Source organism: Notothenia rossii, assembly GCF_949606895.1.
Source record: "Notothenia rossii genome assembly, chromosome: 11".
Lineage (NCBI taxonomy): Eukaryota > Metazoa > Chordata > Actinopteri > Perciformes > Nototheniidae > Notothenia > Notothenia rossii.
The window spans coordinates 7,937,888-7,956,297 of NC_136910.1; the positions used below are offsets into that span (position 1 = coordinate 7,937,888).

General features: G+C 40.5%; 1 protein-coding gene and 1 long non-coding RNA gene across 3 annotated transcripts in view; one reads left to right on the forward strand and one right to left on the reverse strand.

The window, feature by feature from the left end:
* Positions 1–202: 202 nt before the first annotated feature.
* Positions 203–16,481, reverse strand: med24 (mediator complex subunit 24). 2 transcript variants are annotated; one of them, XM_079657891.1, is made up of 26 exons: positions 16,345–16,481; positions 15,933–16,063; positions 15,747–15,829; positions 15,607–15,645; positions 15,452–15,525; positions 14,767–14,990; positions 14,412–14,523; positions 14,152–14,302; positions 13,421–13,534; positions 12,768–12,821; positions 12,600–12,682; positions 12,392–12,478; positions 12,110–12,209; positions 11,594–11,736; positions 11,420–11,457; positions 11,240–11,322; positions 10,833–11,011; positions 9,427–9,526; positions 8,887–9,062; positions 7,637–7,901; positions 6,455–6,636; positions 6,272–6,365; positions 5,714–5,813; positions 4,104–4,184; positions 2,716–2,864; positions 203–588 (listed from the first exon to the last, which is right to left on the reverse strand). In XM_079657891.1, exons 2-26 carry the CDS (start codon positions 16,060–16,062, stop codon positions 472–474), a joined length of 2,958 nt encoding a protein of 985 aa, XP_079514017.1. In that variant the 5' UTR covers position 16,063; positions 16,345–16,481; the 3' UTR covers positions 203–471. The 2 variants fall into 2 exon arrangements, with proteins under 2 accessions (XP_079514017.1, XP_079514016.1); XM_079657890.1 differs by having other exon boundaries at positions 11,420–11,460.
* Positions 16,482–16,599: 118 nt separating this feature from the next.
* The window catches only part of LOC307024082, a 37,411-nt gene continuing 35,600 nt past the window's right edge, over positions 16,600–18,410 (forward strand). The window contains exons 1-2 of the long non-coding RNA XR_013803834.1: positions 16,600–16,821; positions 17,288–17,494. This is a non-coding gene — a long non-coding RNA (uncharacterized lncRNA). The remainder of the gene's footprint in view (positions 16,822–17,287; positions 17,495–18,410) is intronic.

Genomic DNA, 18,410 nt, shown 5'->3' on the forward strand with positions numbered 1-18,410 from the left:
CCAAAATCTGATCAGCTCATTTTCAGACAGGTTTTTATATAAATGGATCAGGACAAAAAGAGAGAGAATCTTTTTTCTTGAAACTTTCAGAATCTCTTTACACAGAGGGGACACATGTTGATGTATAAAAGACATGGAAAAGTGGATTTTGCATAATAGGTGACCTTTAACGATGTAAAAAGGAGTATGGCAAGCAGAAACAGACGATCTTCAGTGTTTTTTTATTTTATTTTAAAATATATTTACACATTTCTTTAAGTGTGAAAAAGAACATACAATAGCAAGACAGGGTTTACAGAGATATAAACAAGGTATTTTCCAACAAAAATCCCTAAAAATGGAGGATCCAGAGCTACTCTCATCAAAAGATGAAATATTAAAGAGTCTTTTTTGTTTTTTTTACCGTTGGTTGTACTTCACCTACAAGGCCAATGCTTTGATTTGGTACTGAGGTTCGTTTAAACCCACAGTTTACAGGGCAGAGATGGCTTTGGCAGCGACTCTCCTCCCCAGCGGCAGGGTCAGGTCGGTGATGGCCAGCACGACTCTAGGTTTGGCCAGAGCTTGCAGCTTCACCAGCTCCGAAACCTGGATGCACAGAAAGACATATACAGATTTGATCAAGCTATAGTGTGTCGGAAGTAAGATTTCACTGGCTCTAATGTTGCACAAGGCAAGCTTTGATCTGTACACCTAAAAATACACATTTTCCATCTTACTAAATGCGTAGCGTGATTTATCCATCTAGATTCTGTAGAGGGTTTATCTAAAAGATCGCTAAGAACATCTCTACAGTAACAAATGACACAGTAAAGAAGTTACTGGGAGTTATGGGATCTGCAATAAAGGAGCAGAACTAATTGAATCCCTTCCCTTCTCATTATCCTCTTATCTTTTGGATATGCATCTTAAAATATGTCCATGATCTAGATGAGAGTAACACCTACGTCACGTCCGGGTGAAAATTAAGGCCCCGCCCACTTTTGGGGGAAAACAACGCCGTCATTTGAATGGCGGTCAATACAAATTCTGAAGTTTTTGCCAGTCCGATCAGAAATGTAAGAAAACCGTGGATTTTTGGATCCTCAAAGAACCAGGTTACGATGGCCAGACAGGCAAACAATTACATTCAATCATTTGAAATCGACAATCGGGCTCGATATATGGTTAAATTAAAATCAGTAGGCGAGGCTGTAATTTTTTCGCCGGCTGTTACTCTCATGAGCGAGGCGGAAAATAATAGTTATCATGCCAACAAGCTGCTCTGTTGTTTATTGCACCTCAAACATTTAAAACAAATCCAGAGTTACGTGTTTCTGTACTTCCCTTAAGAAGAAAGGACAGTAAAAGAAGAGCTCTGTGGCTTCAGGCTTGATCTCCATTCAAATGACAGCGTTGGTTTCCCCCAAAAGTGGGCGGGGCCGTAAAGTGATGTAAATGTTACTCTCATCTATGGACATCGATCGCCTACTGCTATATTTAATCATATATCGAGCCCGATCTTCGATTTAATGTAATTGTTTGCTTGTCTGGCCATTGTAACCGGGTTCTTTGAAGATCAAAAAATCCACTGTTTTCTTATATTTCTGATCTTATTGGCAAAAACTTCAGAATTTGTATTGACCGCCATTCAAATGACAGTTTTGTTTTCCCCCAAAAGTGGGTGCAGCCGTACTTTTTGCACGGAAGTGATGCATGTGTTACTCTCATTTATACATTAACAGAGGTATGTAAAGCAACAATGGAGTACATTCACATAGTTATGGATATTCCAGCAAGTTTTAAAACAAACAAAATCATTATAATATTTTGGTTAGGAATCCAAGCAACCTTTTCTGTTGTCAGTGTAACTGGGTGTCAAGCTGATGATTAAACGTTTGTCAACTCTATAAATATAACTCTTTAACTGAGAAATCTATTCATTTGTAGGCGAGGAGAAGAAGTATTTTTTCCGTTATGAATATCTCATCTACCCATTCCTCTATTGCGGGGGAGTGAGAATGTTTCATACTGTTAAGTGACATCAGCTGTCTCTTGCATAAAACAAAACTAGATGGCATTCACATGGTGAAAGAGATAAAAAAAAAATACATTTGAAAAACTCGTCAGCAATTTCTCTTTCTAGAAATCATGACCCGGTGACTCAAGATGATCCAAATACATTGTTGTAAGCAGTTTCAAGCAGGAACTCATTTATCTCTACCCACGGATACCAAAGAAAGAGCACCAGCTGCTTGTCCGTAAGTAAACACACGCTTTTTCTACTGCAGGGAAATATGGTTTGTGGTTGTAGTTTGTTAGAAGGAAAATAGTTCCCACGTGAAACTGCTCACAACAAGATCTGTGGATTATCTTAAGTAACTGGTTATGATTTGGAAAGACAGGCACTCAGCACCACAAGCCAAAGGTAATTTATAGTACAATAAACATCTCTACGGCCGACATCTCAACAGTCTGCAACTCACACTGAAAGCAAAACAGCAATGCAAATAAGAGAGGAGAGACAGTATGTATATTGAAATTAGCAGTCCCTTCGACTTGTTCCAGACACACACATTGATCAAATCCGGAGCATGGCCCTTCGAGACACACCGTTTATGAAGCAAGACCAAACCCTTTCCCAGTAATGTGTGATGTAACCTTCCCCTCCTTATCTCTATCCCTCTCCAGCTCCCACCCCGGTTTCTCTTCCCTCCCAGCCGGACGGTAACTCACCATCGTGAAGGGCATGAACTGCAGGATGCTCCCCCGGCTCCCCTGCTCCAAGCACTCAACACACTCCTCCATAAAACTCTGCACAAACTGGGTGTGAGGTCCGGCCATCTTGGAGCCCAGGATGGAGGAAATGAGGAGGAACAGGTTGGCTGAGGAGAAGAGAGAAGGTGGTTCGAATTACTGTCCTGTCTTTGTTAGCATTAGCATTAGAATGAGCATTGACGGTTCTTTCCTGACATCTTCAAGTCATCATTAAAAACTCACCTGTTCACCATGGCCTTTGACCCCTAACCCATCACAGTCCCCCTGCTTCCACTCCTACTTATTTAATTTTGTACCTTATTATTTGCCCCTTTTGTTTGTTTGTTTGTTTACCATGTAAAGCGGCCTTGGGTCCCTTTAAAGGCGCTATACAAATGTAATCTATTATTATTATTTGCTGGGTCCAAACAAACACACATTGCCACATAAACAAAAACAAACATAAAAAACCCATTAGATCATCTTATGTAATTAACATTTAAGTTATTTAGATCCTTTCAACCATCCTTAAAGCCCCTGTCACACTGTCCCGAAATTGACACCCGATGGACACACGATTAAGGAAATGTTCAAAATCGGCTCTGATCGTAACAACATCGGGCCATGCGTGAGGGCATCTTAAGCCATCGTATGACCGCCGGTGGAGTGTCTCAGGCTCCGGCAGCAACTTCGGGAGCGGTGGCAACATCTTTGGCATCACAAAGCATTGCCGAAGGACCTCGTGAAGGTTCATTTTCGTGTTAACTTCGTGTGTCCATTTTGCCCTTCGTAAGGCATTCGTGAAGGCATCTTAAGCCATCGTATGACCGCCGGAAAATATCAGTACAGTATCATAATACTTTAACGTAATTGTTTGTGGTACTTTCGTTGCAGTTGCATGTCTTGTAAATGTTGCCTTTGTGTGTGGTTCGGGGCCATCTTCGTGCAAAATTCACAATTCCATATTTGTGTGTCCATCGGGTGTCAATTTTCGGGACAGTGTGACAGGGGCTTAAAGGGGCCCTATTATGCTATTTCAGGTTCATAGCAAATAGAAGCCCAAGTGTTAGTGATGTCACTATGTGGGATGTTAGCCTTTGCAGACCATTTACATGCACACAGATCTATAGAATATAATAACAGGGCCCCTTAAAGCCAAACACAAAAATAATAAAATGAGTTCGAAATTCAAAGTTCAATTAAAATGTCCAAAATACAGATATTTTTTAAGCAACATTTACGGAATGATTATGATGATGTTGAAAGGGATACAACTTGAACGTTGGCATGGGCATCCATTGTAAAAGGAGGGCCTTTTGGGGTAATTATAAGCATGTGTGGATGTTTAGCACAGAGAGAGATCTCACCCAGGACTCTGTTGAGAGGGTCCCTCATGTTGACGGTGTGCAGCTGCGAGGCAGACAGCGAGCTGCTCATAGACCGGTCTCCTATGAGGAAACATGATGTGAGAAACAGCAGAAAAAAATCCCTAGTTTTGTTTCCATTTGACTCTGTCACATGGGGAGAAAGCAAACACAAAACAACAGAAAATCAACAGGGAAGTTGTGATTATCCACAAGTTTTCTGTTGGGGGTGACAAAATGTCAGGACTAGAGGTTTTGAAAGTCTAAAAGGATTCCCTCCAGGGCTCTCTTTCACAATGTACGTTTGTTCCTTAAATAACTTTCTTAGACACATTCCAAAACCAAAAGTACAATATGCCAAAATCGTTTTAGTTATCTTTAAAAGTAAACATATATTCCATCAAACTTTTTTAGGTGAATCGATGATCTCATTAGACTTTGAATAAAAACAAACCACTACAACTCCCCCAGTTTTCAGAGTTATTTATAAAAATAGCTCATGCATTCCTTCCTATGTCATGCAACACACCGATCCTTAACGCCCTGTTTCGGAATTATTTTGACGTGGCTGTAACAAACACTGAAAAAGTTAAACTTCCCTAAGCTGAATCATGATTACGTCAGTCAGGCTGATAAGAGCAGTTTGGAGAAAGAGCTAAAGATTTGGAAATAAGAAGACAACTATTACATAAATCACTTTAAAAAAAAAAAAGAGTTGAATTTTTTTCATTTTTTTAACAAAATAAACTAAAAGGTGGGGTATGTCATTTATTTCAGAAACACTTTTTGTTATATTCCATGGAATGCTCTTAACATCCCGATAGCAATGAATACATTAAAGTCTTTGACAATAAATACATTAAAAAAATGTCATCTGTGGAAGCCGTAGTACTGTAAAAAGCACGACCAATCATCTGAGCCGGCCGGGCTAAAATGATTGGATGCCTGTCAGCCTTCCATCTGTGCACAAACTTATCTGGTACCCTCATTGGTCATGTGCACGTTCGTGTGTGTTGGAGGAGGGGCTCTGTAAGGAAGTCTGAAGGAAGGGGTTGTGTATTTTCAAATACTAGCGCAGTCGAGCTGGTTTCTCCATTCTTACGGATCCTACCTTTAAGTCTCAGTTTTGAGCTTCTTGAATGTGAATACTTTGTATTTTCCCTGCTCTCCTTTGACAGCTAACAGAATATGTTACAGCTGTGACCAAAAGAAGATATTTTATTATGGCATTTTTCATCACGACTGACATTTAAAAAGACCTGAAAACTTATTAAATAATTGCGAAACGAATAGAAAATGAAAATAGTAATTAGTTTAAGCACAATTTGAAACCACAATTCTTCTATTGTTCTCAAAAGCAATCTCTCTCCTGTATAGTACAGTATAATTCAAAGCCAAATACCTCACATTAAACTGCAGAGCTCAAGTCTGAACCTGCTGACGGTTAAAACAGATGCTTAATGACAGCCTGAGCTTATTTATGCTTTTCTGATTTAGCTAAAAGCACTCACAAGAAGCAACTTGCTGGTAACAGGTTCTTAAAAGCCAAACGACTGAGAGACCACCGGCTTCATAATTCAAGTGTATTAAAACCCAGACATTAATAGACTGACCTGGACTGGAAAGGGCAGCCGGCTCGTCCTCATTGCTGCTGAGCAGGCGCATTAGTTTAGAGGGTTGAGTGTCATCCAGGGGAAAGAGGCTGTTGTAGTCCTGCGGGTAAAAAAAAATATAGTATCATGTCTTCATTAAACGAACCATGCATTGAAATACATGCATCTCAAAAAGAGGTGTTTCATGCCAGATACAGCTATTAGCTCATATCTGTAGTACGCAGTCAGACTACATTGATAACACATTTCAACATCTCTGTTCCTCACGCTGAAGATTAGTATCAGAATCAGGATACCTTTATTAGTCCCACAGAGGGGAAATGTGCATTGTTACAGCAGAAAAGAGCCAAAGACAGCTTAATGTTACGTAGAAGCATTCATACAAAAATTATATAGAGAAAAATTAATTATATTAAAAAAGGTTACACAATTATTTTTTTTAAAAATACAAATAAAAAACATCCTTTAACAGTTCTGAGGATTTAGCAGACAGGTATATATATTTATATATCTTAATATTACGCAGGTCGATACATGATTTTGTGTGTCGGTTTTTACCTCGATATCTTCTCGCTGCCTTTTGCGTTGGCGCGCTGAAAACGAGCCTTTGTGGTGAGAGGAGAAAGAGCTGAGTGCGCACCACACAGACAACCTGAGGAGGATTCAAGAGATTAACACCAGATCCCAAATCGCCATAAAACACGCTTCTCCATCACATCCAAGTGGTAGGTTTCCTCTTACTTGGCCAGTGCTTTCCCCGGGGGGTCTGCCAGGCTGGCCCAGTGGGCGGAGTCAGTGAGCAGGTCGGGCAGGATGGTGCCCAGCAGGGTGAGTGTGATCTGCTGGGTGTCCAGGCAGAAGATGCTGTAGAGCAGCTCCACCACCCGGTCAGCCCACTCCTGACGAGTCTCCTTCAGCAGCTCCTGAAGCACAACACAGAGATCCGATTACACACATTAAGTAATCTGGTTAATATATACCGTGATTTTCGGACTATAAGCCGCGCCTTTTTTCCCATTTTTCGACCCTGCGGCTTATATAACGGTGCGGCTAATCTATGGATTTTTACAGCTAACGGCCACTAGGGGACCTCCTAAATCTATGGATTTTACAGGTTACAGTCCACCACCTTTAACTCTATGGGCTCTATGGCCGGTCCGCGCCCCCCACCTTTAAGCGGCGGGCTCCAGCAGGAAAAGCTGGAGGCCGGAAAAGAGTGAGACAGGTAGCGCGCAAAAGTAAAAGTGGAACCGAGAGTGGTACGAGAGACAGAACGAGAGCAAGACAGACAGACATTACGAGAGCGAGACAGTTTGTCCCCGTACCACTGGTTGAAAACCACTGCTGTAGATCACTGCCGGTACGTGCGCTGGGAGCACACCGTTTATATTCTTATATTCAGGTGCGCCTTATAGTCCGAAAATTACGGTAGTCAAGTTCTCTTTGCAAGGACCTAGGACAGCACAAGATTGCCTTTTAAAATCATCCTAAAAAAAAGGTATCATGAAGAGTTTATGATTACTAATAGTGTCATTAAGCAACATTTTCAATGGGTGGATTCATCTAAGGAAGTAAGCAAAAGGAAATGACATCTTATTAAACATTTCAGATGTGTGTATCTCACACGGCACTTTCACTTTTATTCATGTACCTTTGTTATTCATGTTTTATCAGCTTTGCTTTAAAATTTGTGTTTTTAAATGCCATTTTATAATTTGTTTCTTAATGCCTTTCACTTTTGTTAAGCACTTTGAATTGCCTTGTGTTGAAAGGTGCTATATAAATAAACTTGACGTGCCTTATTTGAGAATAAATTAATAATTTATCAATTAATATATGCCAAACATTTGATAGAAACTTAGACGATACAGACATTGGATTCAAACGACACAACAAATACAAGATACTTTGTTTTCCTCTTACCTTGACCAAGTTGTTGGTGAACCAGAAGACCCCTCCCATGTTGAGCAGGCTCTCAAACAGATGCAGGGCGCGGCTGTCCACCCAGCCTTTGCGCAGCACCGTCTGGAACTGCTTGCTGAGGGCCATGTGGATCGGGTCTTTGGCCGGCAGCAGGTTGCGGTAGGGGATCTGCTCCTGGCCCTCCATGGGGGGGCGCAGGGTGGCGGCCGTCTGTTGGAAGACGTCGGCACACATGTGCTCCATGATGGAACTCATAATGATCACGCTGGGGAGAGAGAGAGGACATCAGTGTTAATCTGGGAAGTAATGGTCTGGAGATCTGGATGAGCTAAAAGGATTTACTTTCTTTCTGACATTTGAAGCTTTAATCAATGTCTGTTGTCTTATTTAAGGACGTCATCAACCCTAAAAATAAATTAAACCCTTAATATAATCAAATGTTTTTTTTGTTCTACTCTAATGAATTTAGCCAATCAGTGTGTGCCTCCTTTGTGTGCAAAAAGCGGGAGGACTGCAGTGAAAGACTAGTATCAACAAACATGGATTAAAGTTGAATATTTTGTAAATTTGGGTTTTAGAAATAATTACATATATCTTTTGTTCCATAAACATTGATTTAATATCTTACAAAGCTCTGATGATAATGGAAATCTTTGGATCATACGGGTGGGACCAATCCTACATGGCAGGCACTGAAATGACTGTTGTTATTATAATCATGCGTCGCTTTCCAACTTCTTCTTCAGTAGGACTCAGATGAGGGTGTTGCACTTTTCCTTTCCTTATACATGTGATGTTTTGTTTCTTTCCGTTAACCGTCAAGTGGGAAATAAGTATTTTTTTGTGTGTTTCTCTTAGTATCCTAAGATACTGTTATGTTTGGTTGTGACATTTTTTTTTTATTATTATGAAGGGCAGACCATCTATTTGTATTTATTTTAGAAAGGGGGCAGGTCACATAAGATTGTATTCTTCTCCCTGCTCCTTTTCACTCAATGGTGTTTTGTTAGTCATGTTTTGTGGCAATTATTGTACATTTGGTTTTGCGTACCATGAGCGGGACATATACAAATTAAATGAAATCTAATTCTACAAATATTAAAATACTAATAATTTTGGTGTAACCTATTTTGTATTTGCAACTGTGCGAATACCAGTTTTAAACAGAATGCAGCTTTATAACTATTCGGTACAGCCCAGTAATGTGCGGTGGTGGTGAAGTTTAAGTGTATGTTTCCCGTTGTTTGTACCGTTCATTATAAAACTGCAGAGTGTTTTCCGCATACAGCGGTGTCACGAGCTGCCGGATCATCGTCTGGGGCTTCTCCCTCTCGTCCCTCCCCAGCATCCTGACGTGGGCCACCAGCCAGGCCACCGCACAGATCGCCATGCTGCAAACCTTCCCCTTGATGTTATCAGTGATTTTCTACACTTACAAATAGAGGACAGCAGCAAGGAAAGAGGAAGGATGCGGTTAGAGAAATGCAGGGTCAAAGGAAACAGGCTTCTGACTAAAACTGCATCCTTCTACTTTGCACGAAAGAAAAACTTGAATGGAATAGTAAAGAAAGAAAAAAGGAAGTATCTACATCTACAGAACGTCACTGCTGTTGCAACTTATAGCACAATGTTACTCATCAGTTTCCACTGAATACATCATAGAAACCTTGAGTAATGAGTTGAACTGCAACATTAGATATTGATATGTGGAAAATGACCTGTACTGAGCACTGAGTGAGAAACGCTCACCTCTATTTATAAGACAACATAAAGATTGGAGTTGAACAGACCTGCACTGCCTCCACGGAGAGAACTCCATTCTCCCACGCATTCAGAACTTCCAGGATAGCTGCTGGAGTGCTGAGGCAGATTTCATGCCATTTCACCTGACTGTCACAACACACAAAAGGAAGTTCCTTATTCAGAGCATTGTTTCCTTAAAAACAACTTCAAGGAATATGAAAGTAATACGAAGAAACACCAACGCATGATTTATCAGAATAAACCTTTATAGTTTCAATGATTCAATTATCAGTGCACAATTCATGTAAAACTTCAAACCTAAATGTATCAAAAGCATCACTGGGGTCTGAAATAAAACCAGCAATATAATGTGTCACTATTGTGTAAGTCATGTGCTTCTCTATTTCTATCACCGTTATTAATGATGCATGGTGATAACGTTTTAAGAGTTCGAATGGTCTGCCTGTCTGTTGCAGAAAGGTTACATCAGAAGCTCCTATAACTGTGACATACAGAAAACAGGCAAACAGTGCTAAGTGAGATTTATGCTTATGGTTCAACTATTTATTTGAACCCATAAGGACCCACCGTGAAACGGGTGTCACATGAACTTTAAATGTTCCTTACTGCTTAAGCCTTTATTGTGTCTCATGAAGTCCCTAAGTGTCACACACTGAACAGTCTGGCGGGTCATGGGCCAGGTCATGTGATTTTGTGTTCCCATAACAACATGTCCAAGACGTCAATGTGCCAGAATAACACATGTGACAGGACTACCTATTCAAGCCATTTCAGAATTAAAATGCTTACATAACATGTCCTTTATGACATTAACCTGTTGTGGAAACATGTCTTGATCAAATTGATATGAAACAAATGAGATAAATATCGCTGTGACACTGGTGTCACATCGGGACTTTAACCCTAAACTTTCACAGGAAACCCGGAGTGACATATATGCACAATTAGAAATATGATTATGATCTGCTCAGTTAATTTAGCTGATTCAATTATATTGAGTTAATATATTCTTTATTCTTTAATTCAAAGAATGTTCAAACTAATTTAAACCAAAAAATCTTCCTCGTTAATCAAGTTAAAAATAAGAGTTATTTTACCATCAAAGCCCAATGTGACATACATTTTAGATATTTGAAACTAGGGGGGTTTCTTGTCAGAAATTTGTTCTAGGTGGTCCATTTAGTCTAAATTATGTTCCCCTTAATTTCCCGAAAGTAGAAATGGGTCGGGGTTCTTTTCGTTGATGAAAATGAAAATATGGCTGCCATTTTTTGTCATATTGTAACTAACAGTGTAAGATGTTCTTCAGAGGTCCCTCAAAAATGAATCCCCACGTAACCCAGAAAAATGTGTTGTATGAAAAATAGTAATTCATGAGATGAAGTGAATGTGAATGGACAGATAAAGCATTCACAGGGTTAACATGTCTTACACTAGTTTCATCTCTGAGGAGTTGTTCAGCAGGGTGACCAGACTCTCCACTTTGCCGGGCTCGGGTCTGAAGCAGGGGTGGTCTGGGTTCAGGGTCTTTCCCTCTTCAGGCATACACGTCTGCAGCCACGTTTCAAAGAAGGGGGTCTCGCCTGAAGGGCTGGGGTCTGACAGGATCACCTGAAACAAGATGCATGGGACAACCATGAGCTGTTTCAATGTAGGCCTAACCGTTCCAAGAGGACAGACGACATGGTTCAGATGAATCTATACAATTCAGTCCAGTGACGCTGCACAGCCCTCTCTGGACATCTTGTGGTTAAACACTGAAAGGGCAGGCTGATTGTCCCTAAAGATGTACACAAAATACTTCTTCTGACAAGCTTGAATTGCTATTAATCAACTAACCTCAGAACCGTATGTCTGCACCACATGGCAGAGCATGAGGAAGGAGATGTCGAAGAGCAGGGCCCGCACTGACGCCGATTTGGCTGAAGGAGGGAAAACTCCTCAATGTTAGTGTGTCATTTAATAAGCAATATCTCAGACTTTCCCAAATTGGAACAAGTCAATCTTTTTTAAACTCACATCCTTCGCCGCTGATGTGCTTGGGAAACTCATTAAGCCTACAACAAAGAGGAAAAAAAAAAAGAACACACATTATGAAACATCTCGTTTAAAACATGCAGGTCACATTTGTTTGAGTCATGATTCCGGTGACTAAAAGGGGGATTTTGTCTTCCCTGTTTCGCTTATACTCACTTAATGAACTTCCGGGCGAAGGATTTGAGTTTCCCAGTGGCTGCTGCAGCTGCCAGGAGCAGATCTAGGCTCTTTCCAGACAACATGTGACCCAAGACACCCAGAAGACCCTCAGGCGACTTGGAGTGGTCTGCATCTACTGTCTAATAAATGAAAAGGAAGAATTATGTCAATTTGTTATTTTTAACAATCAGAATCAGGTTAATTGCCAAGTATGTTTCCACATGCTTTGGTGTATACATTAACACAGCAAGAGGAATTTAGTTAGGAATTAGTCAAATAAATTAGCAGCTAAATATTTTTAAAACTATTGTTAAAATATATATATATATAAACAAAAAATGTATCTGAAAAATTACTTTAAAAAAATTATACGTGATTAATTTAATTATGTGATTTTTGAAAGCCGCTTGTACATCGACACATTTTTCTTTAACTTTTTCTCAGCACGTAACTCATTTTATACAATACAGTGAGGATGCCCTGTGCAGTTTAGATCACATTATGGTGCTCTACCTTGAGAATATTGGTGACAGTGGGCTCAGCTCGCAGGATGAGACCGGGGTTGGGCTGGATGTTAGCATTTTCTGCCGTTTTTAACCTCGGGGAAAACTCCCTGCACGGCCCTGAATCAAATGTGCAAAGGGGGGGATGGAAAGAAAGGGAGGAGTGGAGGAGAGACAGAGACAGGATGGAGGGGAGATAGGGTGGATTGTGTGAATATGGTGAACAACACTGCCTCTGAGAGAGAACACTTATTTCTAGACACCATGTTCATCATGAGATGGGACCTTGTACCGTTTGGACGTGAGGCAGGTTGTGTTTGAATCCGACAGCAGACCGAGCTTGTTGCACTCCTGCAGCAGCATGCCGAGGCAGTCACAACTATGTGAAGAAGCACAGGGAAAGTGATAAGCATCATGGTGCTGGCTTACCAGGCATCAAGCAGGCTTTCTTATCTAAAATGTCTTTTCAAATCAGATTACTGAGGTTGTAGGGCACTTACTTGCATCTCTGATCAGCTTTGTCTAGTAATGGTGTGAGCTGGAGTAAATACTGAAACGCTATATTCACGTCATCCATGAAGTCCTGGAACATACATGAATATGTTTTTAAAAAGTGATCAGTGATTTGCTTTTTTAAAAACATGACATGAGGGAAATTATTCTTGTACCTGTCCTTTGTCACTCGGAGGGTACTTCTTTAGCCGGAGCAGAACTTGTGGGATCTAGTGAAAAGAAAGTATTCTCATTAAGGTGCATGTCGACAGATTCAACAACACTTGTGTAACTTGCTCATAACCAGGGGGGCACATGACTTTCTCAGTGAGGTACTCAGATGAGTACCTGGAGTCAGTGTTTGGTACTCCAACTTCTGGCTCCAAAGCCCTCTGTATCGCAAACGTCAACGGGGGGGGCAGGGGTGCTAGTGGAGTAGGCTACTTCAGGAAAGTCGACGGGGGGGGGGGGCTACTGGAGTACTTCGTGAACACAGAGCGTGAACGCTGTAATCAGCTGTTTTAGCGCAGTTCTCCAGTGAAGGGGGGGGGAGTCTCCCTCCGCAGCCGGTTGGCATAGTTTTGGCACAATTCCGTTGTACAGACCGACGTTAACAGCAGCCCCGTCTTTGCACACTGAGACCGACTGTCGCCCGGTGATCTAACCGCCTTCTGGAAGAGCCTCACAAGTACGTCGGTACGCAAATGCGCTTTGTGACACAAGAGACGGTACGCATTTCAGATTGTTGCCGCGCATGCGTACCAGTTATGTGCGCCCATGCTCATTACTGCTTTTGACCTTATCTCACTCTATAAAATGTGTAGATTACCTTGAGGAATGTGAAGGCAGTCCATTTGAGCTCCTCTGTGCCCTCTGGTGACTCGATGAGGCCGGTGAAGCACGCCTTCCAGATCTCCAGGACAAAAAGGGGAGTAGGGACTCGCTGTGGAGGACAGATCATTTGAGAAGACTTTTAATAAAAGAAACTCCACTTCGAGCGATACAATTACTAACAAAGCACTTATATACTAATAAAGGACTGGCTTATCTAAAGCCAGTTGAGTAGCACTTGAAATGTTTTGGCTCTATGAAACCTGATGTACTTTTATGATTCTGTTTTCTTCAAGTTTGTATCTTCTTGGTCGAATGCACTTATTGTAAGTCGCTTTGGATAAAAGCCTCAGTGAAATGCAACACACGAAGAATGACATACCACATTATATCTAGCTCGTGTATTAGGGAACCTTCAGCTAAATAAAAAGTGTGTCTATCTCTCCCAAGTTACGGCAAGGGCTCGATTTTCTTTGGATTATGCCTGAATTCTTGCAAGAAGAAGACAGCAACATTTCCAGGCAAACATAAACGCTTATTTCAAAGAACTTACTTACTCTCTCTTCCCTTTTAAAATTCCTATGGAAACACATGACACTGGGAAGGGTTTACTGGAATGATTCGAAATACATTTCCAAGAATGAAGAGACCTCCTTTCCCCTTTATTGTAATCCACCAAGTATTTTGAGAAAGGGTTAACATTACATTTCAATGCTATTACATGTTTACCTGCATTCTCTTGATCATCATCAGCTGCTCCACCAGCGGCTGTGTCTCCCCCGTCAGATTCATGGTCCCTTCCAGCATGATGAAGGCGTGGACCGATGGGAAGGAGGGATGAAACGTAGGCTCACTCTGCTCAGACAGCATCATGGGAATTCTGAGGACAGAGAGAAGAGTTATTTTTCAAGGTACAGGCTGAGTAGCATCAAAACAGAGTTCAATAGAAATGTGTGCTTGAAATGTAGGAATAAAGTGGAAATATTTACCCTTTTACTAATGACAAGCTTTCCTCTAATTTATTCCTCAGTGTCTGGTTAGTGAGACTGTTGAGGCCCTCCGTTACTCTCAGCACTGATTGCTCCACGTTGCTCCAGGAACCTGGGGACAAATATATATTAGATTCCCAACTCATAACAATAAGGTTGGACTAAAACAGATTGTTTTTAAAGGATCGAATCAGAGGACATCTTACACAATTATATAAACCGTAATGTTTCCAGACAATCACTGGTAATGAAAGGTCTTAGCTAAGAGTAATCTATCTCTTTGGGACAACTATATGTAGTTTCATCCATTTGCGTTTTGCTCAGTCGTATGCACACACACACACAAACGTCTCACCTTGATCCTCCAGCCGAGCAATGTGAACCAGTGCTCTGTTCTTGGAGCTGTTCATCAGGGTGTGCAGCCTCTCCTGGCAGGCTCTCAGACTGGCCTCTGTGCTGGCTGATGGACCCAGTTCTCTCAGCTTCTCACAGTACCAGGCACAGCCCTGCAGCAGCCACACCACCACGCCCAGCAGAGCCCGACACAGCCCAATGCATTCCTCTGCTTTGCCGTGACAGCTTTACAGTCGAGAGATGAGATTGAATCAGAGTTATTTTAAATTGGAAGACTTTTCAAAACTGTACTATTTATTTTAAAAAAGCAAACATGTAGGCATGCAGTAAACATTTAAACATAAGGCTTACATAAAACATATTGCAAGCTCAAGCTTCCTGGGCTGCTCACTATGAGTTATTATATATAAGTACAATTTAATAAAAAGGTTAACTTGTGAAACAATAACTTCATTTCACATTCAGTGGTTTTCTGAATGCGTTGTGGCAAGTTATCTGACATAAGTTTGAAAAATAGAAACAACAAATGTCTACGCAAGATATAAATAAACGTAATCGAATCATGTTTACATAAAAAACATAATTTTTTTAATTAAAAAAACAAAACAAAACCTAGTTATTATTAAGGATGGGAGATCTTAAATAATGGTAGAGAAAGACAAAGTGCCATGGATAATTTCACATACCTGAGACGATGGCAGAACATGTCCATTATCTCCAACAGGGATTTGACACACAGCTCCCGAGAAAAGTCATCAAACTATCAAAACAAAGACATATTAATGAAAACCTTTCATATTTAGTCAAATTAAGGATGTCATTTTAATCTAGTATAAATTACCTTGCTAAGGGCTGTAAGCACACTGGAATAAGACACCATCTAAGGAGAGAGAAGGTATGTTAACAATGTGACGATTAACATACATACGGTTTTGCACACAGCTCAGTTACACCATAAGAAAAACACTGCTTTTTGCTCACCTGGGAACTGATGGCATATTTAAGGTAAGACAAAATAAGGGGGTTGGGAGATGGACCAATCATCGCCTGCTCCATCAGGGCCTCTGCAACACACAAACAGCATGTAACGCCACTATATAACTCACAAAAAGTAACCGGTGTAAAGCTAAATAATTAGCATTAGGGCTAGGGAATATCTCCTCTTACCTGCAAGGTTTAGGTAGTCCCATGTTGCTCCCTTTGGAAAGTTTTTCTTGATGTTTATGGCCCACTGGTAGTCACTCCATCGCTCCTTCCATGCCTGCAGAATGGCTTGCTTCAGATTGACCACTTTCATCCTGGTATAAACGAGCAAACAATTGTAAAATTACTCAACATTTTGAATACGAGTGCCATTAAAGCTATTTGGCTTCAAACCTCTGTTTGCCCATACCACTCAGTGTAGCTTACTTTAGCTTCGTTATTCATATATTGGCTAAGTGACGTTAGCTGTTAGCTGCCGATGCCATTCATTGACTAATACTTTTAGAGAAAGTTGTTTTGCTGGGTGCAAAAATCCATGTATGCCACGGTTAATGAGACCAAACTAAGTCAAATAATTTATAAATGTGATGCTTACCTGACTTTTTTAGTTGTTCAAAATATAAAATGTATTTGTTTTTCTTTAGCTCCTCCGCTTCACAATACAAAGAACGCCATATTTGCTGTAAAAGACATGAGCGTTCATTGGTTGATCTTTGGACGTTCCAGTGTTCTTTGCGCTGATTGGTCGGAGAGCGCTCAACGCTCAACGGCAGCAGCGTAGTGATTTAACAATTTCACAAGAGGTCGCCCTTTACAAAGTTAGGAGTTAAAGCCCTGCACAAAGTCAGAGGTACTAATGTTAAGGAAAAGTTTATCATGCACTGACTGAACCCTAACCAAATTGAAAATAATTACGAATTACGTAATTGCTAGGCCTGGCACGTGTCTAGCTCACAATTGTGGAACCCAACTGTCATTTTAGCTAACTAGCATTTGCATAAATTAAGCTAGGTAAACACAGCTATTTAGCTAGCTGACTTCAGGCAAGACAAGAAGTATATTTTACAGTCAGGTAAGTTTAATTACGTGAGCTTTTTCATATTGCAAATTACTCCTTTTTTAACAAGTGTCTATTCAATTGCGTACAGTGAAATGCTTTGTTGTTTTATGTAACCACCCTTTCATTCATTTGTGTGGTTAACTGAAGTGTTATCTGTTATCTGTTTTCTATGTCAGTTCACTGCCTTTTACAGGTTATTTTGTTTGTTAGGTCACACCTTTAGAGATGAAAAGAAAAGCAAAACATTTATAGAAAACATAAGACATAAGAGACAGCAGATAAATATTTTAATGTTTGAGACCAAATCCAATTAAACGTTTTTGAATATTGGTGCTATTTTTGAGAGATTAAAAACAAACATAACTGTAGAAACTAAACAAGCCACGTGTTATTGAAAATAAATTATTTTTAATATGAATGCATCTACCCAAACACAGCCTGCAGAGCTTTTCTAAGTCTCTCCTTTCCACTTTTGCAGTCATCATGTTAAAAGGGATACTGTTCTCCATATCAAACCTCTCCAACTACTTCAGCGAGATGAAGGTCATGTATTGAGTCTGTGGCAACAAAGACCCTCATTCTGCCTGACACTGGAGACGTCGTCCTGGCTAGAGCGAAGTCTGTGTCCTGGGACTGTGCGATGCCAGCCAACAAGAGAGGATCCATGCAACCTGGCATAGTCAAGGTAGGCTGGGGATGGAGGGTGTGAGGTGTGCGTGTGTATGTGAAGGTGTATTTGGGGAGAGGTATCTTTTCCCTGTTGCCTTCCATTGAGAACTGCATTAGACAAGGGTGCTGACAGATTTGACTCTACCCCTGGGGAGACCAGAGAGACTTTTAGTCGCAGCTCTGTGTCTGTTCTCATGACTTCACTGCTGAGAGAAACTCAGTTTTGCTGACTTCTATTTTTCCTCTCAGTTAGTGCATGGTTTGCTTAAGTTTGAAACTATTGGTTGTAGCTTAAACCAAATAAATGGGGCTCACTAGAGTTTAGTTTGTGGTACTCAAAGCCCTTCGAAACCACCTTAGAGTGAATACTTTCATTTGTTGATGCATTTTACAACATGTTACGTTGATTTATAGAAGTATTATATTGGATTAGATGTTCCTCAATATCTCGAAATTTTATTTTATAGGTGCTTTGCTCGCCACAGAATAACTCTTAGCTCCAACAACTTGACATTCGATATGTTTGAACCTCAGCACTATACAATAACACTCACAATATGTGGATTGTATTTATTGCGTTTATATGAAAACTATTGATCAAATCCATCAGGGGAAATTGATAGCGTGCTTATTAAAACTTATTAAAAAATATTTACATGGCAAAAGAGGATAATCATTATGAAATAACAGAAGTAAATAATATTTCATGGCGTGTGCCTCTAAGCTGTTGTAGAAGTGTACACACATTACAGTAGGCCTATTCTACTCTTTCAATCTTGCTCTTTCCTTCTCTCTTCCTTGAAAACACGCTGAGGGGCCTTTGGGCGAACACAGGTAATTACCAATGGTGGGGAGCCAGGAAATGATAGAGCCTGTGTTTCCCCTCAGGTTGTCCATTTCCTTTTGCTTCATGAATTAGGATATATGAGGCA

Bases quoted from the DNA above. Each gene is read 5' to 3' on its own strand.
- med24 (XM_079657890.1), bottom strand. From the start codon at position 16,062: ATGAAAGTGGTCAATCTGAAGCAAGCCATTCTGCAGGCATGGAAGGAG. The intron at 13,535-14,151 runs GTAAACATGTAA...TGTCCTCCACAG, and splicing joins TGATGATCAAGAGAATGCAG to CGAGTCCCTACTCCCCTTTT. The intron at 6,637-7,636 runs GTAAGAGGAAAA...GTTGTGCTTCAG, and splicing joins TCACCAACAACTTGGTCAAG to GAGCTGCTGAAGGAGACTCG.